A 14,422-nucleotide genomic window follows, 5' to 3' on the forward strand; every position below is an offset into this window, starting at 1 on the left:
AACTAGGCTGAATGGAGTGGGAGGTCTTATCCTACATATTAAGTAAGCTAGATTTAAAAGCATAAGTAGGCTAAAAAGAGACTATTTTTAAAAAAAAAAACAGACCTTAACAAAGGTCAGCCATCAAGGTAAGATTGTGTTCTCATTCGTCGAGAGTCGGATAAAATAGGATCCATGAATAGTGAATAAAAGTTAAATTACTATAATGAGCAACATATGTGTGTTGCATTAGCGAAAACAAAGACAATCATTGCATGTGAAAAGAAAGTCTTGAGCTAGGATTCGCAATTGCGGAGGTCTCTAATATCGTATTAGTTGAAAAAACGAGGAGATAGCATTTTCTTGTTAATGGTGATCTTTACAAGCGCAAATGTCTTATAGAAAAAGCCTCTTTGGATTATATTAAAGATTTTATTTTCCTCAAGCATTTATGATTCCATTTTACTCAAGGATTATACAAGACTATATTATGCTGTATAAATCAAATTGATCGAAGAAAATTTTTATTATTTATACCTTCACATGATTGAACCGATTTATATATACATATATATATATATATATATATTTACATATGCTTAGACTCGATTTAATCAAGGCCAAGAAAGGTTTCCTCGTTTCAAAAAAATGCATCAACCATCCAATTCTTTGTGAGCATGCATTTCATTACAAGTGTCCACAAAGCGTTGAGTTCAGAAGGTTAGACTAATCGAAAGCCCAACTAGCAGTCGATGGTCGTTCGGTTATGATTGATCGCGTATAGAATTTCCTTTTAAATGCGTCCACAATTTTGAAGTAATTTTTCAGTTATAGCGGAAAACTCGATCTCGAATTTGTGACAACTATATTGATACGGATCAGTTGAATATTTTATATAAAACGACATCATAAATAATTTATAATGAAAGTTTTATTTTATATATCCAAAATGTATAGATGATAGGTATCTAAGCTTTGTCTATGGATGATTTTATAAACACCACTTACTTACTATTTCCTTTTTATTTAAATACAGTGCATATTCGCTTAAATTAATTTATTTTCTTCTTTTCTTTTCTTGTTTTCGTTTTATTTTACGTAGTTTTGCTTTTTGCTTTATTTAGTTTATCATATTCTGCGAAAATATGCAAGAAAAACTTAATTATTTATATATTTTTCAAATTTTAAGTTAACTTTCTTAACTTTACTGAAATACTGAGAATAATGATTTCGAATTTTTCCGTTATTCCCATTGCAAAGTAATTTTAACAAGAATGAAATAACAATAATGCAATAAAACAATAAAAAAGTGAAACTATGAAAGCATCAGTTAAGTAAATGATCGGATCATTCACTTTAAGGTGAAAGAACATTTTAATGAGAGTTGAAAATAATTAAAAAAAAAAAAAATAAATAAAGAAATAAATATATATATATATATATATATATATATATAAATAAACAATGTAACAATATATATATATATATATATATATGTCTATATGTATATATGTATATATATATATATATATATATATATGCATGTATACATTTTTCATGTTTTATTTATATTCTTTGCAAACTTGATAATGTTTACACAATATTTATATAAAGATTTAATAGATTAGTAATAATATCAATGCCGTGTCTATATATAAAATTTTTATTTAAATTAACGAATTTTTCATAATACTTAAAAACAGAGATAGAATAGCATTTTGATATGCTATTATAACCGGAAAATAATTTCACTTTAACAGTTGACTTGTGACAGTTAGCCGAACGCAGAACAGCTTCGTTATATTTTAAGTGCTTGCGTGTTTTCACTTCAGAAAGGCATTCATTGAGAAAAATTGCTGCAGAATATTTTTTTTTTTCATCTTTTTTTCTATAATTTATTTCCCATCATTCTGGCAACGATATTGGTTTAGCATCGATTCAATCATGGATCCATTTTCGTAGTTCTTCGGTAGTTGTTCGAAGCTGAATGCCACCCAACCTTGCATACGGGAGAATTTTTCCATTTCAGCCGCAACCGGGTGTGTCCTTGACAAATGTTGCAACGTGTGACCGATCGCTGTTAGGCGAAAAGATATGAATTTATCTATGTTAACCGGTATTGTTAACCGGTCTTTTTTGCAACAATACATCCTTTTCGTTTGTAAGCATCTACAGTAACAGTTTCGTTCGGTTTTCGCAGCTCGTAATACACAATAAAGCTTTATGATCCCATCATACGCGCAGCATAGCTTTGTGACCATAAAAATTTTGCTTCGGTATCGATGTGAATAGCTCTCCTGCATTAATCTATAATTGCTTGTGCTTGGGATTGTCGTAGCAGACTCACTTTTCATCGCCAATCATAAGTAATGGCGCCACAAAAAATCCTTCTTTTTCGCCCGGAATGAAAGCAAATGAAAATAATGTATGTCCAAAACGCAATTTTGACCGTTCCATTGTTAGTCTCTGTGTGCACTGAATAACTTTATAATACTAGATGGAAAACTTTTATTTTATCTTGAGAAAGGACAAAATCATCGAATTTAATCCTTGTGCACATTGATACTTCATATTACTTTATCTCATTCATCAGGAGATACATGCGCGCACCTATTAATTTTCATGATCGACACAGTATTTTTAATTCGATTTGTTTTTTTTTTTATTTTTTATATTCATAATTTATATCAAACTCTCAGAAAGTTTAGAGGTTTAAATGCCAAAATCAAATCCTTATTCTTTCGATCCACGCCTATGAATATTCGTATTGATAGTTAGTTATGATTTTCGTCTAGTTACACTTTCAAAAACTGGTTTTTTAAAATTTGTTTTTGTATTCGAAAGTCAAGGTTTTATAAGTGATGTAATTAACCTGAAGAACTAGTTTTTTTTTTTTTGTTTTTGGCGGCATTTATGTAAGTTATTTATAGCAATTACAATTAAAAAAAGTGTGATCAACTTAAATAGGATCCACCGTATGATTATCAACTTAAAAGCTTCCTGTGTTAATTCTCCGCTTTAACATATGAAGCCCTGTCATAGTTCGTATAGATTGTTCATGAAAATGTTGTTACATTTCCCGCTGAATTTCTCCTAAATTAAGTTCATATCACTGAATTGTGATTTTTATACCCTCACATCACTTATGATATAGGGTATTAATTAAGTTAGTGCGATTGTATGTAACACGCAGAATGGTTTAAGATAGACCCCTATTTTATAATACCAATCGATTCAGAATCATTCTCTAATCCTATCTGACCGTCTATCCGTCTGTCCACATGATACGCCCGATCTGTTCAACCTACAAGTAGCAATTTCCAGTTGGCAAATTTCATCAAAAATCTCAAAAATTGCGACTTGTAGGTTGAACAGATCGGGCGTATCATGTGGACAGACAAGCATAGATTGAAATAGTTGGTTGCACTTTCAATTCTTACGCATCTTAAAAATGTCCACAAATACTCAACACCTATGGTATATGTAGGATATAGACAAAAAATCCGGACGCGTCGGTGCCAAAAGTGTTAATAAATTTGAAGCCTTTTTCCCAAACGTACGATGAACATAATTCAACGTAATCATCAAAACATGAAAAACATGTAAAGGCTAAAGTGTGTAACGGAAGTGGTTTTCGAAATATTCTTGAAAGATCGTTCGCTGCTTAACCGGTGCATTATCACCTATGTCTATTAAATTAAGGTCTAAATGGCTGTCGGCAGGCATGACTGTGACATGAATTGTTTTAAAACATTTCCGAAAGCTTGGTAAGTTTCGTTACGAGTTTATGTTATTTTTTTCGCGGAATTATGCATAGACGCAATATGATAATTTTACGAAAATGACAGATTTGATAAAATCAGCTCACATGACAATTGCGATGGAAAATGAAATTTTCCAAAACATCCAGTAAGGCCTACGTCTTAGACAAAGGTCACTGCACACATCTGAACATTTTTATCCATTAATTTAGTCAGCGAATATGTTTTCTAAGACTAAAATCGGAAAGCACTAGCATCTAAAGCTATAAAGGCTTTATTGGACACTCTACCGCATTTGAGATTTGAACTTACGATCATTGAGTTGTTAGTCGAGACTATTTGTCTGCTCAGCCACTCAGGCTCAGATTTATCCGAAAGTTAATAAAAAATTTTTGTTAACAAACGAGAGATTACATGTATTAGATAGGAGAAATAGCAAAACCATCGGAATATCCTTGTCTAGACTAGCTTTCAAGAAATTTATAAGCAAAGGATTTGTCCAAGCCGAGTGAGGTTAAATCGTCGTTTGTAAAGGGGGAAATCAAAATTGTATTGCGAAAGTGAAGCGTTGTTGAAGGTACGTGCCTCGGTAAGACGGTAATTCATTTTTTGTAAATACTCCTTTCCTTGTGGTACACGCGGTATATTAATTTAGTGCGATCGTATGTAACACGCAAAATTGCTTAAGATGCATCCACCTTTTATAATACCGATCGATTAAGAATCGTAATTGGGGATTGATCTAATCGATTTGTCTGTTCGCCTCAAAACTGTCCATTCTCTCCTACGTAAGAATTTAACTTGTACTACATTAGGTTGCGCTTGGGACCTGCTTCCCCGGAAATACGCACATGAAAAATATGCCTTTATAAATAAGAATTGTCTTAGACAATGTGGTGTAGGGTATTTAATGATCGGCCTTGACCGACTATAATATTCTTATTTATTTTTTGTATAAATAAAGTACACGATCTTATAAAGATCTGACTGAGGATTGTAAGACAATGTGTTCCTTGGTTAAGTATTGAAATTTCAATACATTTTAACTAAATAATGAGAATTTGTCATTATTATCCCTAATAGTAGTCGTCACAGATTGAGATTTAAAATGGATTGGTCCCAGTCGCATTGTGCTAAACTTTAGATAAGTAAAAAACTTTCTGGCGTTTTTTCTTTTCACTAAAAATTCAAAAACACTTTTTCTATATTTTAAATGTACATATATATATATATATATGAGTACATATGAATATATGCCAGTCCGACAGATGGTTTTCTGCTATTTTGCTGATAAAATCATTATGATAGCTCTATATAACTTTTGGGATATTTGATTGAGATGTTCTTTTGGATTTTTCACTGAACTTTTGGCGAGTCATTAAAACTGTCCGTGTCCTTGCATTATCGCGATATAAAATGATGACTTTTTTATAAACTAATTCTCTATGCGTTAACACAATTCAATTTCGCTTCTCAATCGTATTCGTTGTTGGCAGTGCCGAGTCGAACGACCCCCATTCAAACACGATTAATTTTTGTGGCGCCTAATCGGATTTTATCATCGCTTGTGCGTGTGTTAGTTTCGTTCACAATATTTTCGAACATTATTGTCATTTGTGACTCGGGTTTTTGTTCACTTCGACATAATTTCATTCATTTCGTTTCGATAACGATCCGTATACGAAAATTCGATTCATTAAATTTTTCACGTTTTACTTATGCGATACCAAAATATTCGACTCGTTTTTGCATACAGCAAGTTCCGCATCGCCGTCTTTCATGACGAAATTTCCGCAGCGAAAAGGAGTAAATTACAAGTCTTCGAAGCGACAACACTTTGGTGGAAGTAAGCTTTGACATAGTATGGAGTGACTTTTTTTAGAAGTTCGGAAGAAGTTGTAAAGCTATTGCCTTAATTCGCTTAGGACTGTCATCCTTCAAATGCGCCCTAATTAGTTATTATGCAATGTAACGGGATTCTAAGGAAAAGTAATGGGAAGCTGTCCTCTTAAATCTTGACTTTTTGAAGAGCGTCCTTTAAAAGTTTTTAAATTAAAGATGGGCTCTGATGGGCTAATTGATCCGCCCACATTTCAGATAATGCTTCGAAATTTTAATGGATAGATGGATGGATGGATGGATGGATGGATGGATGGATGGATAGATGTATGAATGGATGGATGGATGGATAGATGGATGGATGGACGGATGGATAGTGCGCAAGATTCGCTTTAAAGCGATTGTAATTTTTTTCCTGACATTATATCACTTTGTCTCTTTTTTTTAAGTAAGTGGATTTTTTGTCTTTGTTGATTATTTCAACTTTATCGTAGAGTTTTTTTTTCCACGTTTTTTTGTTATTCAAATGTTTTAATCTACAAATTTCTTATATAACCCAATTTTCATGGATATTGTTTAGTAGATTTTTTGCAGCCGGCCATGAGTTATTGCAATTGTTTGTTTTCTTCTTTTTGGTTTTTCCTTTCTTTATATACATATATGCATGGATAGATACATACATACATACATACATACATACATACATACATACATGCATGCATACATAGATACGTAGGAGTTACTAATGGATTATTTAATTGTGACTTATTTAATTAATTAAACTAACCAATACATTTAAGTAAATAAGGGAAGAGGAAGAGGAAGAAGTCTATGCAAAAGACCAACAAACAGCGTAAATAAATTTCATTGAAAATCTCCAGCGCAAACAACAAGCAATCATCACTTATCGCTTACTATGTGTGCAAATAGAGGTAAAGACATCTTTTTTTTTTTTTATCCGCGCATACATAGCAAATCACAGAATATATATATATATATATATATATATATATATATATATATGTATATATTTATATAGTGTATGGCAGGTTCTTATTTTTTTTTTTTGTTATACTAGATAGAACCAACAAAACATGCCAACGTGTATATGTGTGTATAAATGTACGTCATGTTTTTAAACAAAGGTAATTAACATTTATACGTACATTTATATATAAAAGCTAAAAACAAAAATTAAATTCATTACAACTTAGTCTTCAATAGTGAAGTCCCACGGTCGCTGGTTAAAAAGTAAAGTAAAAAAAAAAAAAAAAAAAAAAAATAAATAAATAAATGAATTAATAAAAAATTGAAAGAAAAAAACAAAAAAAAATTAATAAATAAATAAGCAGAAAACAGTTCCGCTTTCCACGTACATAAGGCATAAATAAAAATGAAATTCTTTTTCAATTTATTAATAATGACATTAATGTTAGCGATCGGTATCCGAGCCGATTTACGTTATCGTGGCAACGCGGTGCATCCAGGTTAATTCATCATTGTTAATCTTATCCGGCAGATCATCATACATTGTTGTCTTCTTTTTCTCTTGTGTGTGTGTTTTTTTTTTTTTTTTTTTTTTTTTTGCAGATTATCCCGGCCAGTGTTATTATGAGGATTTACAGCAACCGATACCCGTTTCGCAATCGTTTAAACCGATAAATCGCGATGGCCGTTGCGAAAGCATTTATTGTCGTAACGATTTTGTTCTGGAAATTGGAATGTAAGTGCATTTTAATTTAGCATATTACGCTTACGCCTATTATTATTATTATTCTCAATTGATTTATATTACGAAATAGATGTCCTCGTCATAACATGCAAGAGACTGACGAGTGTTCGATTGTCAGTGATTTAACAAAAGCTTATCCAGATTGCTGTCCCAAGTATGTCTGTAAGAAGGCCGAAGATAATTTTATATAAAACGAACACGATATTAAAAAGAAATTTATTTTTACAAAAAAAAAAAAAAAGCTAAGAAAATTATTGTTTGCGAGAAAATAAAAATTCATTATTATAATTGTTGTTAAAAACAAAATCGATAATAAAAATAAAATGAATCTCCTTTAAGGATCTACCCATACTTGCTCGATCGAGCGAACACTTAATTGTCCGGAATCCGGTTTATGAGGGATTAAAACAAACGATGTCTATGTGCCATGTTGTCTTAATAATAGATGAAGGAAAAAATTCATGGCGCTTTTTTTCAATTTTTTTTTTTCTTTCGATTTTTTAAAAAAACGAACTAACTAACCCATTTTCAGTAAAAAAAATGTTGCCATTTTTGTGATAAAATCCAAACAACCGCCATCATTATAGAGGTTCAACGATTTTTGGGATTTTTCGGGCGAAAAACTAAACAAAATGAATTTCATCGGTAATTTTTGGAAATTAGTTTTGCATGCATAGGATAAGTGAATTCTGCACGAAATTTTCATCTTTCATACGCGTTGTATGCGTTGACACATTTACTATCATCAACGTTAGTTTATTAAGGCATTACTGTGCAAAATGCTACGAACTTTTTTCCCTAGACTCCATATACCTCAGTGGATGTCTGCTTTCTAGGCAGATGTTAAAAAGGCACCTCCCTCTTAATTAACGCTTAGCAAAATTTGCGAAAGTGTTCAGTGGTTGTGTATTCACGATCGATCGGTAGAATATATGCATTCAATTTTTACATATTTACATCAAGATTTACAATAATATTTGCTACGGATTTTAGATTATGGTTTTATTATTTATGGTATACGCATTACAATCTTGATTGCAAGTTTGATCGATTTGTGATCATGAACGAGTATACGTCATATATGTCAATCTTAGCCTTTTTATTGACATATCTGTGATCTTACTTTACGGCAGCTTCGTCTGATAGATGCAAACCTAATGGAAAATACGTCTATCTTCCGTGCGCTGAGTACAGGTATTGAACTTTACTAAAAAAAAAAAAAAATCGTCAAATATACGCATTTTCGATCAATTTCAATACAAGCTACAAACTTGTATTACGAAAAAGAACCGTAAGCACTTTATTTAAAAGTCGCATAAATCGGTTCGAGTCAATGATAACTGCTCTCTCTCTCTCTCTCTCTCTCTCTCACTCTCTCTCTCTCTCTCTCTCTAATTATGCCATCTTACAAATTGAAATCTACTTTTCCATCCTTGCATACAAATTTATATCGATATCGGCTATAGCTAATATATTATTAATGGATACGTACGGATTTCCGGTTTTTCAGTTTTCCAACTATTTCCATAAAGCATGTTTGTCTACGGATTATCATCCTATAGGAACTTAGGTCTGTACCCATCAATTAAAACAATATATGCCAAGTCTAATTTTTATACTTTGCACTGGATTGTGGTATAAGGGTATATTCAATTTGCGCGCATGGACTCACTCTTTGATTCATTTTGATCATTTTCTGAATCTATCTAAGCTTGTCTGTTCGTCTGTATATCTTGTGTTCAGCATATAGGTCGCAATTCGCAATGAGATATTTTGATGAAATTTATTGCACTGATGTGTTTTGACCCAAGGACGAATGCTATTGAATCATTAATTGGTATCAGATCAATTTTTGGGGCCACATTCCCTATAGGGATTTATTTTAGAGTAGTTGACGATACATGGACAACACGGGGGAAGGTTGGTTTAGGGTATTTAGCGGTCGACCATGTTTTTATTTTTTTTGTTGTTTTGTCACTTGTGCGATGCCAAATTTTTTGCAATCATAAATGGGCGTAATATTGAGGCCAGTTGCAACAACTATTCGAATTTTCAAAAATACGATAATTCTCGGCATAAAAGCGTACAACGTATATTTGACAAACTCAGCGATCTTAATTCAAGATATATGTCACATGCTTTTCAAGGATTTTTGATTCATCTCCGAGAAGTTCATTATCCCGGCCTTTAGGCTTGGATTGGAAGTCCTCCAAGTTTCTGACTTTCTTCGGTTGTATTCTAGCTTAAGCGACCGTCTAAGTAGCATATCATCGACACTTTCGTTTCATAATTTACCTTCGTGCGTACATTACGAATGTCGATGATTATTTTCGTAAAATTTTTCTCTTACTTGATCTTGCATTCCATCTATTTACCGCATACACCATAAGCAAAAGCGAAAGTGTGTAAAATCTATTGAAAATTCATGTTGAATGATGAGTAGTAGGTTTCAGTTATATTAATAATTTTCTCGCTCTTGGACTTTTTTTTCTTTATTTTTTTTATTATTCGAAACATGCTAACGAGCGAAGATCAAATTCAATTTTAAACTTGATCTGCGACTATCACAGGAAATATATGTAGGCGATGCAATATATTTAGTGAATGTATTTAGTGAAGTTGGAACGAAAGCGTTTAATATGTAAGTTTTTGCAAAAAATGTTTTATGTTGCTATTAATGCAAGAGAGGTCAATATGAAGGACTAATCTTTCAAAGCGAAGAAATTGATATCTTTTGGCAGCTTGAACTCATATACCTACGTATGGAAACTTAAAGATCTTAGCTTAGCCAGGAGAAGGAGGAGGAGGCGGAGGAGGAGGGGGAGGGGGAGGGTTTAACTTAACAATACAACATGTAAAAGATATATATTTCTTATTAACTTTTATGTAATATCGATAGACAATATCGAACGTCTAAGTATTAAAAGATTCGATCTAAGCCTAATAGAAAATTCTTGATGAAAATGTAACGAAAGTAACGAGAAAAAAGTGTGATGTGATCTAATCACTGTAAGTATGTAATGTCTTTTTAATATAAATATATACATATATACATATATATATATATATATATATATGTTTGTATGTATGAACTTATGTATATATTACGGTCATTTCGGTTATCATTTTTAGTATTATTATTATTGTTGCCCCTGATGTTGATGATATTATTATTGTTGTTGTTGTAATTGCATTTAATTTTATTAATTAAAATCGAAAAGACACTTACATGCATCTATCTAGATTTGTATTGGTTGTGCCGCATATAAATACGACTTGATTTCGAAATTTTTAATATAGTTTAACGAATATATTTAAACCGTTTAAGACACCGAAATATTAATAAAATTAATTTAGAAATCAAAAAAAAAAAAAGGTTAAATAAAATAAAATGAAATCTTTAATAGCCATCAGTTTAGTGATTACAGTTATGTGTCTGGCAGTTTTCGTTGGGCAGATCTCTGGTAAAATGAATCAAATTTTTTTTGTTAAAAAAATTCTCTCTTTACTTAAATATTTTCACTTTATTTAGCGACCAGTGAACCCGTTTGCTCTTATGTCAATTCGCAAGGTGAACGAGTATTTTTAAAGTATTTCCCCTTATCTAAGAAGGGCGAGGATTATGTGGATTTCGATAGTAGCGGTAAATGCTTGAAACGTGCTGTCTGCAATGAAAAATATGAGACCAAAGTCGAAAAGTAAACCAAATTTTTTTTTTTTTTTTTTTAAATTTTTAAAATTAACTTTTTCTTACTTAATAATCTTTATATTTGTTTCCTTTATTTTCTTGCAGTTGCGCCGAGTACACCGTTAATTGTGAAAATAAAAGTCACTATAATGGCGTTTTTCCCGCTTGCTGTGCAAAATGTTAAATTATTCATTACTTACGTTATGTGTAAAAAGTTTTCTTCTTAATAAAATGAATTATTAAGAATTTTACATTGACTAAGCATTAAATTTTTAATTCTATGGTCCTATGGAGACATATACCGTCAAGCTGTGCAAATTGAGAATTGATAAAAATGCTGCGCATGCCCAGTTTCTTTTCTACAGAGATTGTCGGCACTACTCACCTAATAAGCTATAAAGTGGAAAGGGAAAAGGGCAAGAGGGGGTGGGAGTGGTCAGGTATTATTATTACGATTCATCATATATACTTTCGGAAACCAGCAAGCAGTCTTCGGTGATCTTTAAACTGTTACAACTGCTTCCTTATGAAAAATTTATATGAAACATTATGACGTTTTATTAATAATAGATAATAAAAGGCCGGCCATCATTTCGATTCATTCACTCACTTCACACTTCACTTCATGATAAAACAACATACATCACATAACATAATAGACAATAGGCTATTCGTGGGAGCGCTTAAATGAGATAAAGTTCAACAAGCAGATCCATGCGGTCCATAATTTGTTTTAAATTAATCTCTTCATCAGCCATCTTAACAGATGACCACGAATTCTACTTATAACCAGTCGATAATAAAGAATTGACTTTAGTTTCAACCTGAAGTTGTTAGAATGAGACGAGAGAATAATGCAATCCAAATCTTCATTGATACCCGGGATTTTCCCGGCAATGGAGTTTCGTTTCTCGCAAAATCTCTATAGGCATCGGGTGTCGTCTGCGTGCAGCCTTCCTTACCGCGCAGTCAGCTACTCAGGAGGTTTAGCACACAACCAGTAGGTTGTAGAAAAGCTAAAGATAGTGTAGTGTGATGGGGGCCTGGCGTGAGCTGGATTGATTACTTCTTCTAGTACATTAAATCCAAGAGGGAGACTAGTCGGGGTGACTTCCCCGGAAAATCCCAAATGCATGTGTGACGTTAATTCTAAAGCATGCTATGAACTATGGAATCTACGCAGGTCAGGCGATTGATGCTTGCCAAGATCCTTCGGGGCGATGCTTGCAAAATGATGCAGAATGATATGTCCAATCCCGATTTGAACGCTGCGCGTTAATTCATGTGTGAGACTTGACCGCTTGAGTGCGACCCTTCGGGAAGTACTCGTGGTGGCTGTGGTTATGCCTAAATGCGACGGCTTGATACGCCTCGCCTTGTCCAGAGGAGAAGATTTGGGCCATACCCGAACTTTTAATTAGTGCTTGGAATAGGCCCTCTCTCCTGCAGGATTTTCTTGCCAGGCTGATGGGTGCCCAATTTAACTATATTAATTGCCAGTGGTGTTAGGGAACTCGTCTCATTAAGGCTTCGCGCCAGGTGCAGACGTTAAATATCGATATAATTTGATACGCGTGGGACCACAATATCCGCTATTCCGCGCAGTCGCGGAGGATAGATCTATGCATCATCAGTAAATAGGTTAATGCGGCAGTTATGACCCAATGCAACGAAATCATTAATAAAGATATTAAATAAAATAGTTTAAGAATTTGTCTTTTTTGGGACGATACCCCGGTTTGATTGGCACAAGGCAAATTCTCTATGCACAAGTGCAGGCTAAGCTGATCAAAATGCTAAGTGTTGCAGCAATTTTTAATAGAGCAGGAAAAATACCGATTGTGACGTAAGGATGGATTCATCCCAACAGAAGTAATTATCGCCACTTTCCAGCTATTTTTACTGCTGCGCTCTTTTACGATAAACGGTTTGTTAACATATTATATCGCGATGTGAGGACATATCTTTCGGTTTAGCGCTATTCATCCACAAACGAAGCATTTAGAAGAGCTATTTAAAGCTCTATTAGCCTCAATAGCTGGCTAACTGGCACGATCACTTGACGGCCACAGATGAAATTTAAAAACGATCGCTTTTTATTCGTAATAGAAATGCATCTTGTATGCGTCCAAAATATTTCTCAATTTTTATATGCAGTTATTCCCAAGTGCTGGATACGGAATGATCGTCCCATGGTAAATAGAACTATCAGTCTTGTGTTTAAATGAAATTTTTCGCATTAGCAAAGACCATCTATCGGTGACTGGCTTTTGTGCCGAATTTATCCATTTTTTAGTTGGGAACTTTCCATTTGAATTATAATTATGCTCTTTAAAATTAAAATAAATATCAATAGTTAGAGGACGTTGTTATTACAATTAATTGTAATGTTTGTGTAAAATGTTGTGATAGAAAGGATATTAAAAGATTTGGTTAGCGTTGTCTTTATTTTCCTTTATTATAACGAAAATTCAAGGGACTTGAGAATTTTAAGTTAAATATGTTTATCTTAATTCAAAAATACGTGTAAGCATGTCAAAGTCCTTGCTGTTCGTTGCCATAGACGGATAGATCAGATTGCTTCTTCACTCTGTGAAACAAACTTCAACTTTAGTTTTTTGTCTATAATAACTTGAGCAGGTTTTCTTATTACGCTTCTCGGTGTCTTTGCAAACAAGTTTAGGGCAACAATCGGGATAAGCCAGCGTATCATCAGTTACAATGGAACAATCATCGGTCTCTTGCATATTGTGACGTGGGCAACTGATCGCGAAAGTGAATTAGAAAAAATTTTTTTCGCTTTTGCATTACAAGAGCACTTACAAATTCATTTCCAAAACTAAATCGTCGCGACATGTAGACTTTTCACAGGCACAAAGATTGGTAGGTTGAAATACTCCACCTACGGGCAACGCGATCGAGTACTTCTCATAATAACATTGACCCGGATAATCTGTACGAATTTCAAAATTAATTATTTAAAAATTCATAGTAAATTTGATTTATTGTAAAGCACAACCTGGATGTGTGGCATTATGATAGATGGCACCTTGAGCTGAAATGCTCGCAACCATTAGGCTACCAACGATTAACGAACTTAATAGCAATTTCATAATTTGATTTGATATTTAAAAAGCAAAGCAACGCGACCAAAAACGAACTTCTTCAATCGAATATTGAAATTTTTTATTTACTCATCCATTCATTTATAGTAATTTTTTTTGGGTAACGTTTCCCGGGGTAAAAAGGTGTTTCGAGTGTTAATTTCATTACAAGAGATCCTCGAGATACTGATTTAAGTGCAAAAACAAACACGTACAAATAATTAGATATTTCCGCTTTACTTCTCCGACCATTTATATGAGTGTAGTAATTGCGTACACTAAAATATCGATCGATGTAATCTAATCTTGGTAACTTTTT

The 14,422-nt window shown here is 33.0% G+C and overlaps 4 protein-coding genes across 6 annotated transcripts in view; 2 read left to right on the top strand and 2 right to left on the bottom strand.

The window, feature by feature from the left end:
- The window catches only part of LOC119635340, a 2,109-nt gene extending 1,082 nt beyond the window's left edge, over positions 1-1,027 (bottom strand). Inside the window, exon 1 of one of the 2 annotated variants that reach the window (XM_038030133.1) lies at positions 988-1,027. The gene's annotated coding sequence lies outside the window, so the exon portion shown is untranslated. The remainder of the gene's footprint in view (positions 1-987) is intronic. The other variant, XM_038030142.1, reaches the window with a different exon arrangement.
- A 5,839-nt stretch (positions 1,028-6,866) lies between these two features.
- On the top strand, positions 6,867-7,552 carry LOC119643601. The gene is made up of 3 exons (XM_038042984.1): positions 6,867-7,066; positions 7,170-7,302; positions 7,382-7,552. Exons 1-3 carry the CDS (start codon positions 6,973-6,975, stop codon positions 7,500-7,502), a joined length of 348 nt encoding a protein of 115 aa, XP_037898912.1. The 5' UTR covers positions 6,867-6,972; the 3' UTR covers positions 7,503-7,552.
- A 3,041-nt stretch (positions 7,553-10,593) lies between these two features.
- LOC119640494 lies at positions 10,594-12,695 on the top strand. The gene is made up of 3 exons (XM_038038583.1): positions 10,594-10,775; positions 10,844-11,009; positions 11,105-12,695. Exons 1-3 carry the CDS (start codon positions 10,703-10,705, stop codon positions 11,181-11,183), a joined length of 318 nt encoding a protein of 105 aa, XP_037894511.1. The 5' UTR covers positions 10,594-10,702; the 3' UTR covers positions 11,184-12,695.
- A 737-nt stretch (positions 12,696-13,432) lies between these two features.
- LOC119642507 lies at positions 13,433-14,208 on the bottom strand. Of its 2 annotated transcripts, XM_038041658.1 has the most exons (4): positions 14,019-14,208; positions 13,823-13,952; positions 13,653-13,762; positions 13,433-13,589 (listed from the first exon to the last, which is right to left on the bottom strand). In XM_038041658.1, exons 1-4 carry the CDS (start codon positions 14,110-14,112, stop codon positions 13,585-13,587), a joined length of 339 nt encoding a protein of 112 aa, XP_037897586.1. In that variant the 5' UTR covers positions 14,113-14,208; the 3' UTR covers positions 13,433-13,584. The 2 variants fall into 2 exon arrangements, with proteins under 2 accessions (XP_037897586.1, XP_037897578.1); XM_038041650.1 differs by having other exon boundaries at positions 13,433-13,762.
- Between the last annotated feature and the right edge of the window lie 214 nt (positions 14,209-14,422).

The sequence above is a fragment of the Glossina fuscipes genome, unplaced genomic scaffold (genome assembly GCF_014805625.2).
Source record: "Glossina fuscipes isolate IAEA_lab_2018 unplaced genomic scaffold, Yale_Gfus_2 0, whole genome shotgun sequence".
In the NCBI taxonomy this organism is placed as follows: Eukaryota; Metazoa; Arthropoda; class Insecta; order Diptera; family Glossinidae; genus Glossina; species Glossina fuscipes.

Bases quoted from the DNA above. Each gene is read 5' to 3' on its own strand.
- LOC119643601 (XM_038042984.1), top strand. From the start codon at position 6,973: ATGAAATTCTTTTTCAATTTATTAATAATGACATTAATGTTAGCGATC. The intron at 7,067-7,169 runs GTTAATTCATCA...TTTTTTTTGCAG, and splicing joins TGGCAACGCGGTGCATCCAG to ATTATCCCGGCCAGTGTTAT. The intron at 7,303-7,381 runs GTAAGTGCATTT...ATTACGAAATAG, and splicing joins TTTGTTCTGGAAATTGGAAT to ATGTCCTCGTCATAACATGC.
- LOC119640494 (XM_038038583.1), top strand. From the start codon at position 10,703: ATGAAATCTTTAATAGCCATCAGTTTAGTGATTACAGTTATGTGTCTG. The intron at 10,776-10,843 runs GTAAAATGAATC...CACTTTATTTAG, and splicing joins TTTCGTTGGGCAGATCTCTG to CGACCAGTGAACCCGTTTGC. The intron at 11,010-11,104 runs GTAAACCAAATT...ATTTTCTTGCAG, and splicing joins TATGAGACCAAAGTCGAAAA to TTGCGCCGAGTACACCGTTA.
- LOC119642507 (XM_038041650.1), bottom strand. From the start codon at position 14,112: ATGAAATTGCTATTAAGTTCGTTAATCGTTGGTAGCCTAATGGTTGCG. The intron at 13,953-14,018 runs GTTGTGCTTTAC...AAATTCGTACAG, and splicing joins TCATAATGCCACACATCCAG to ATTATCCGGGTCAATGTTAT. The intron at 13,763-13,822 runs GTAAGTGCTCTT...TTTCGCGATCAG, and splicing joins TTAGTTTTGGAAATGAATTT to TTGCCCACGTCACAATATGC.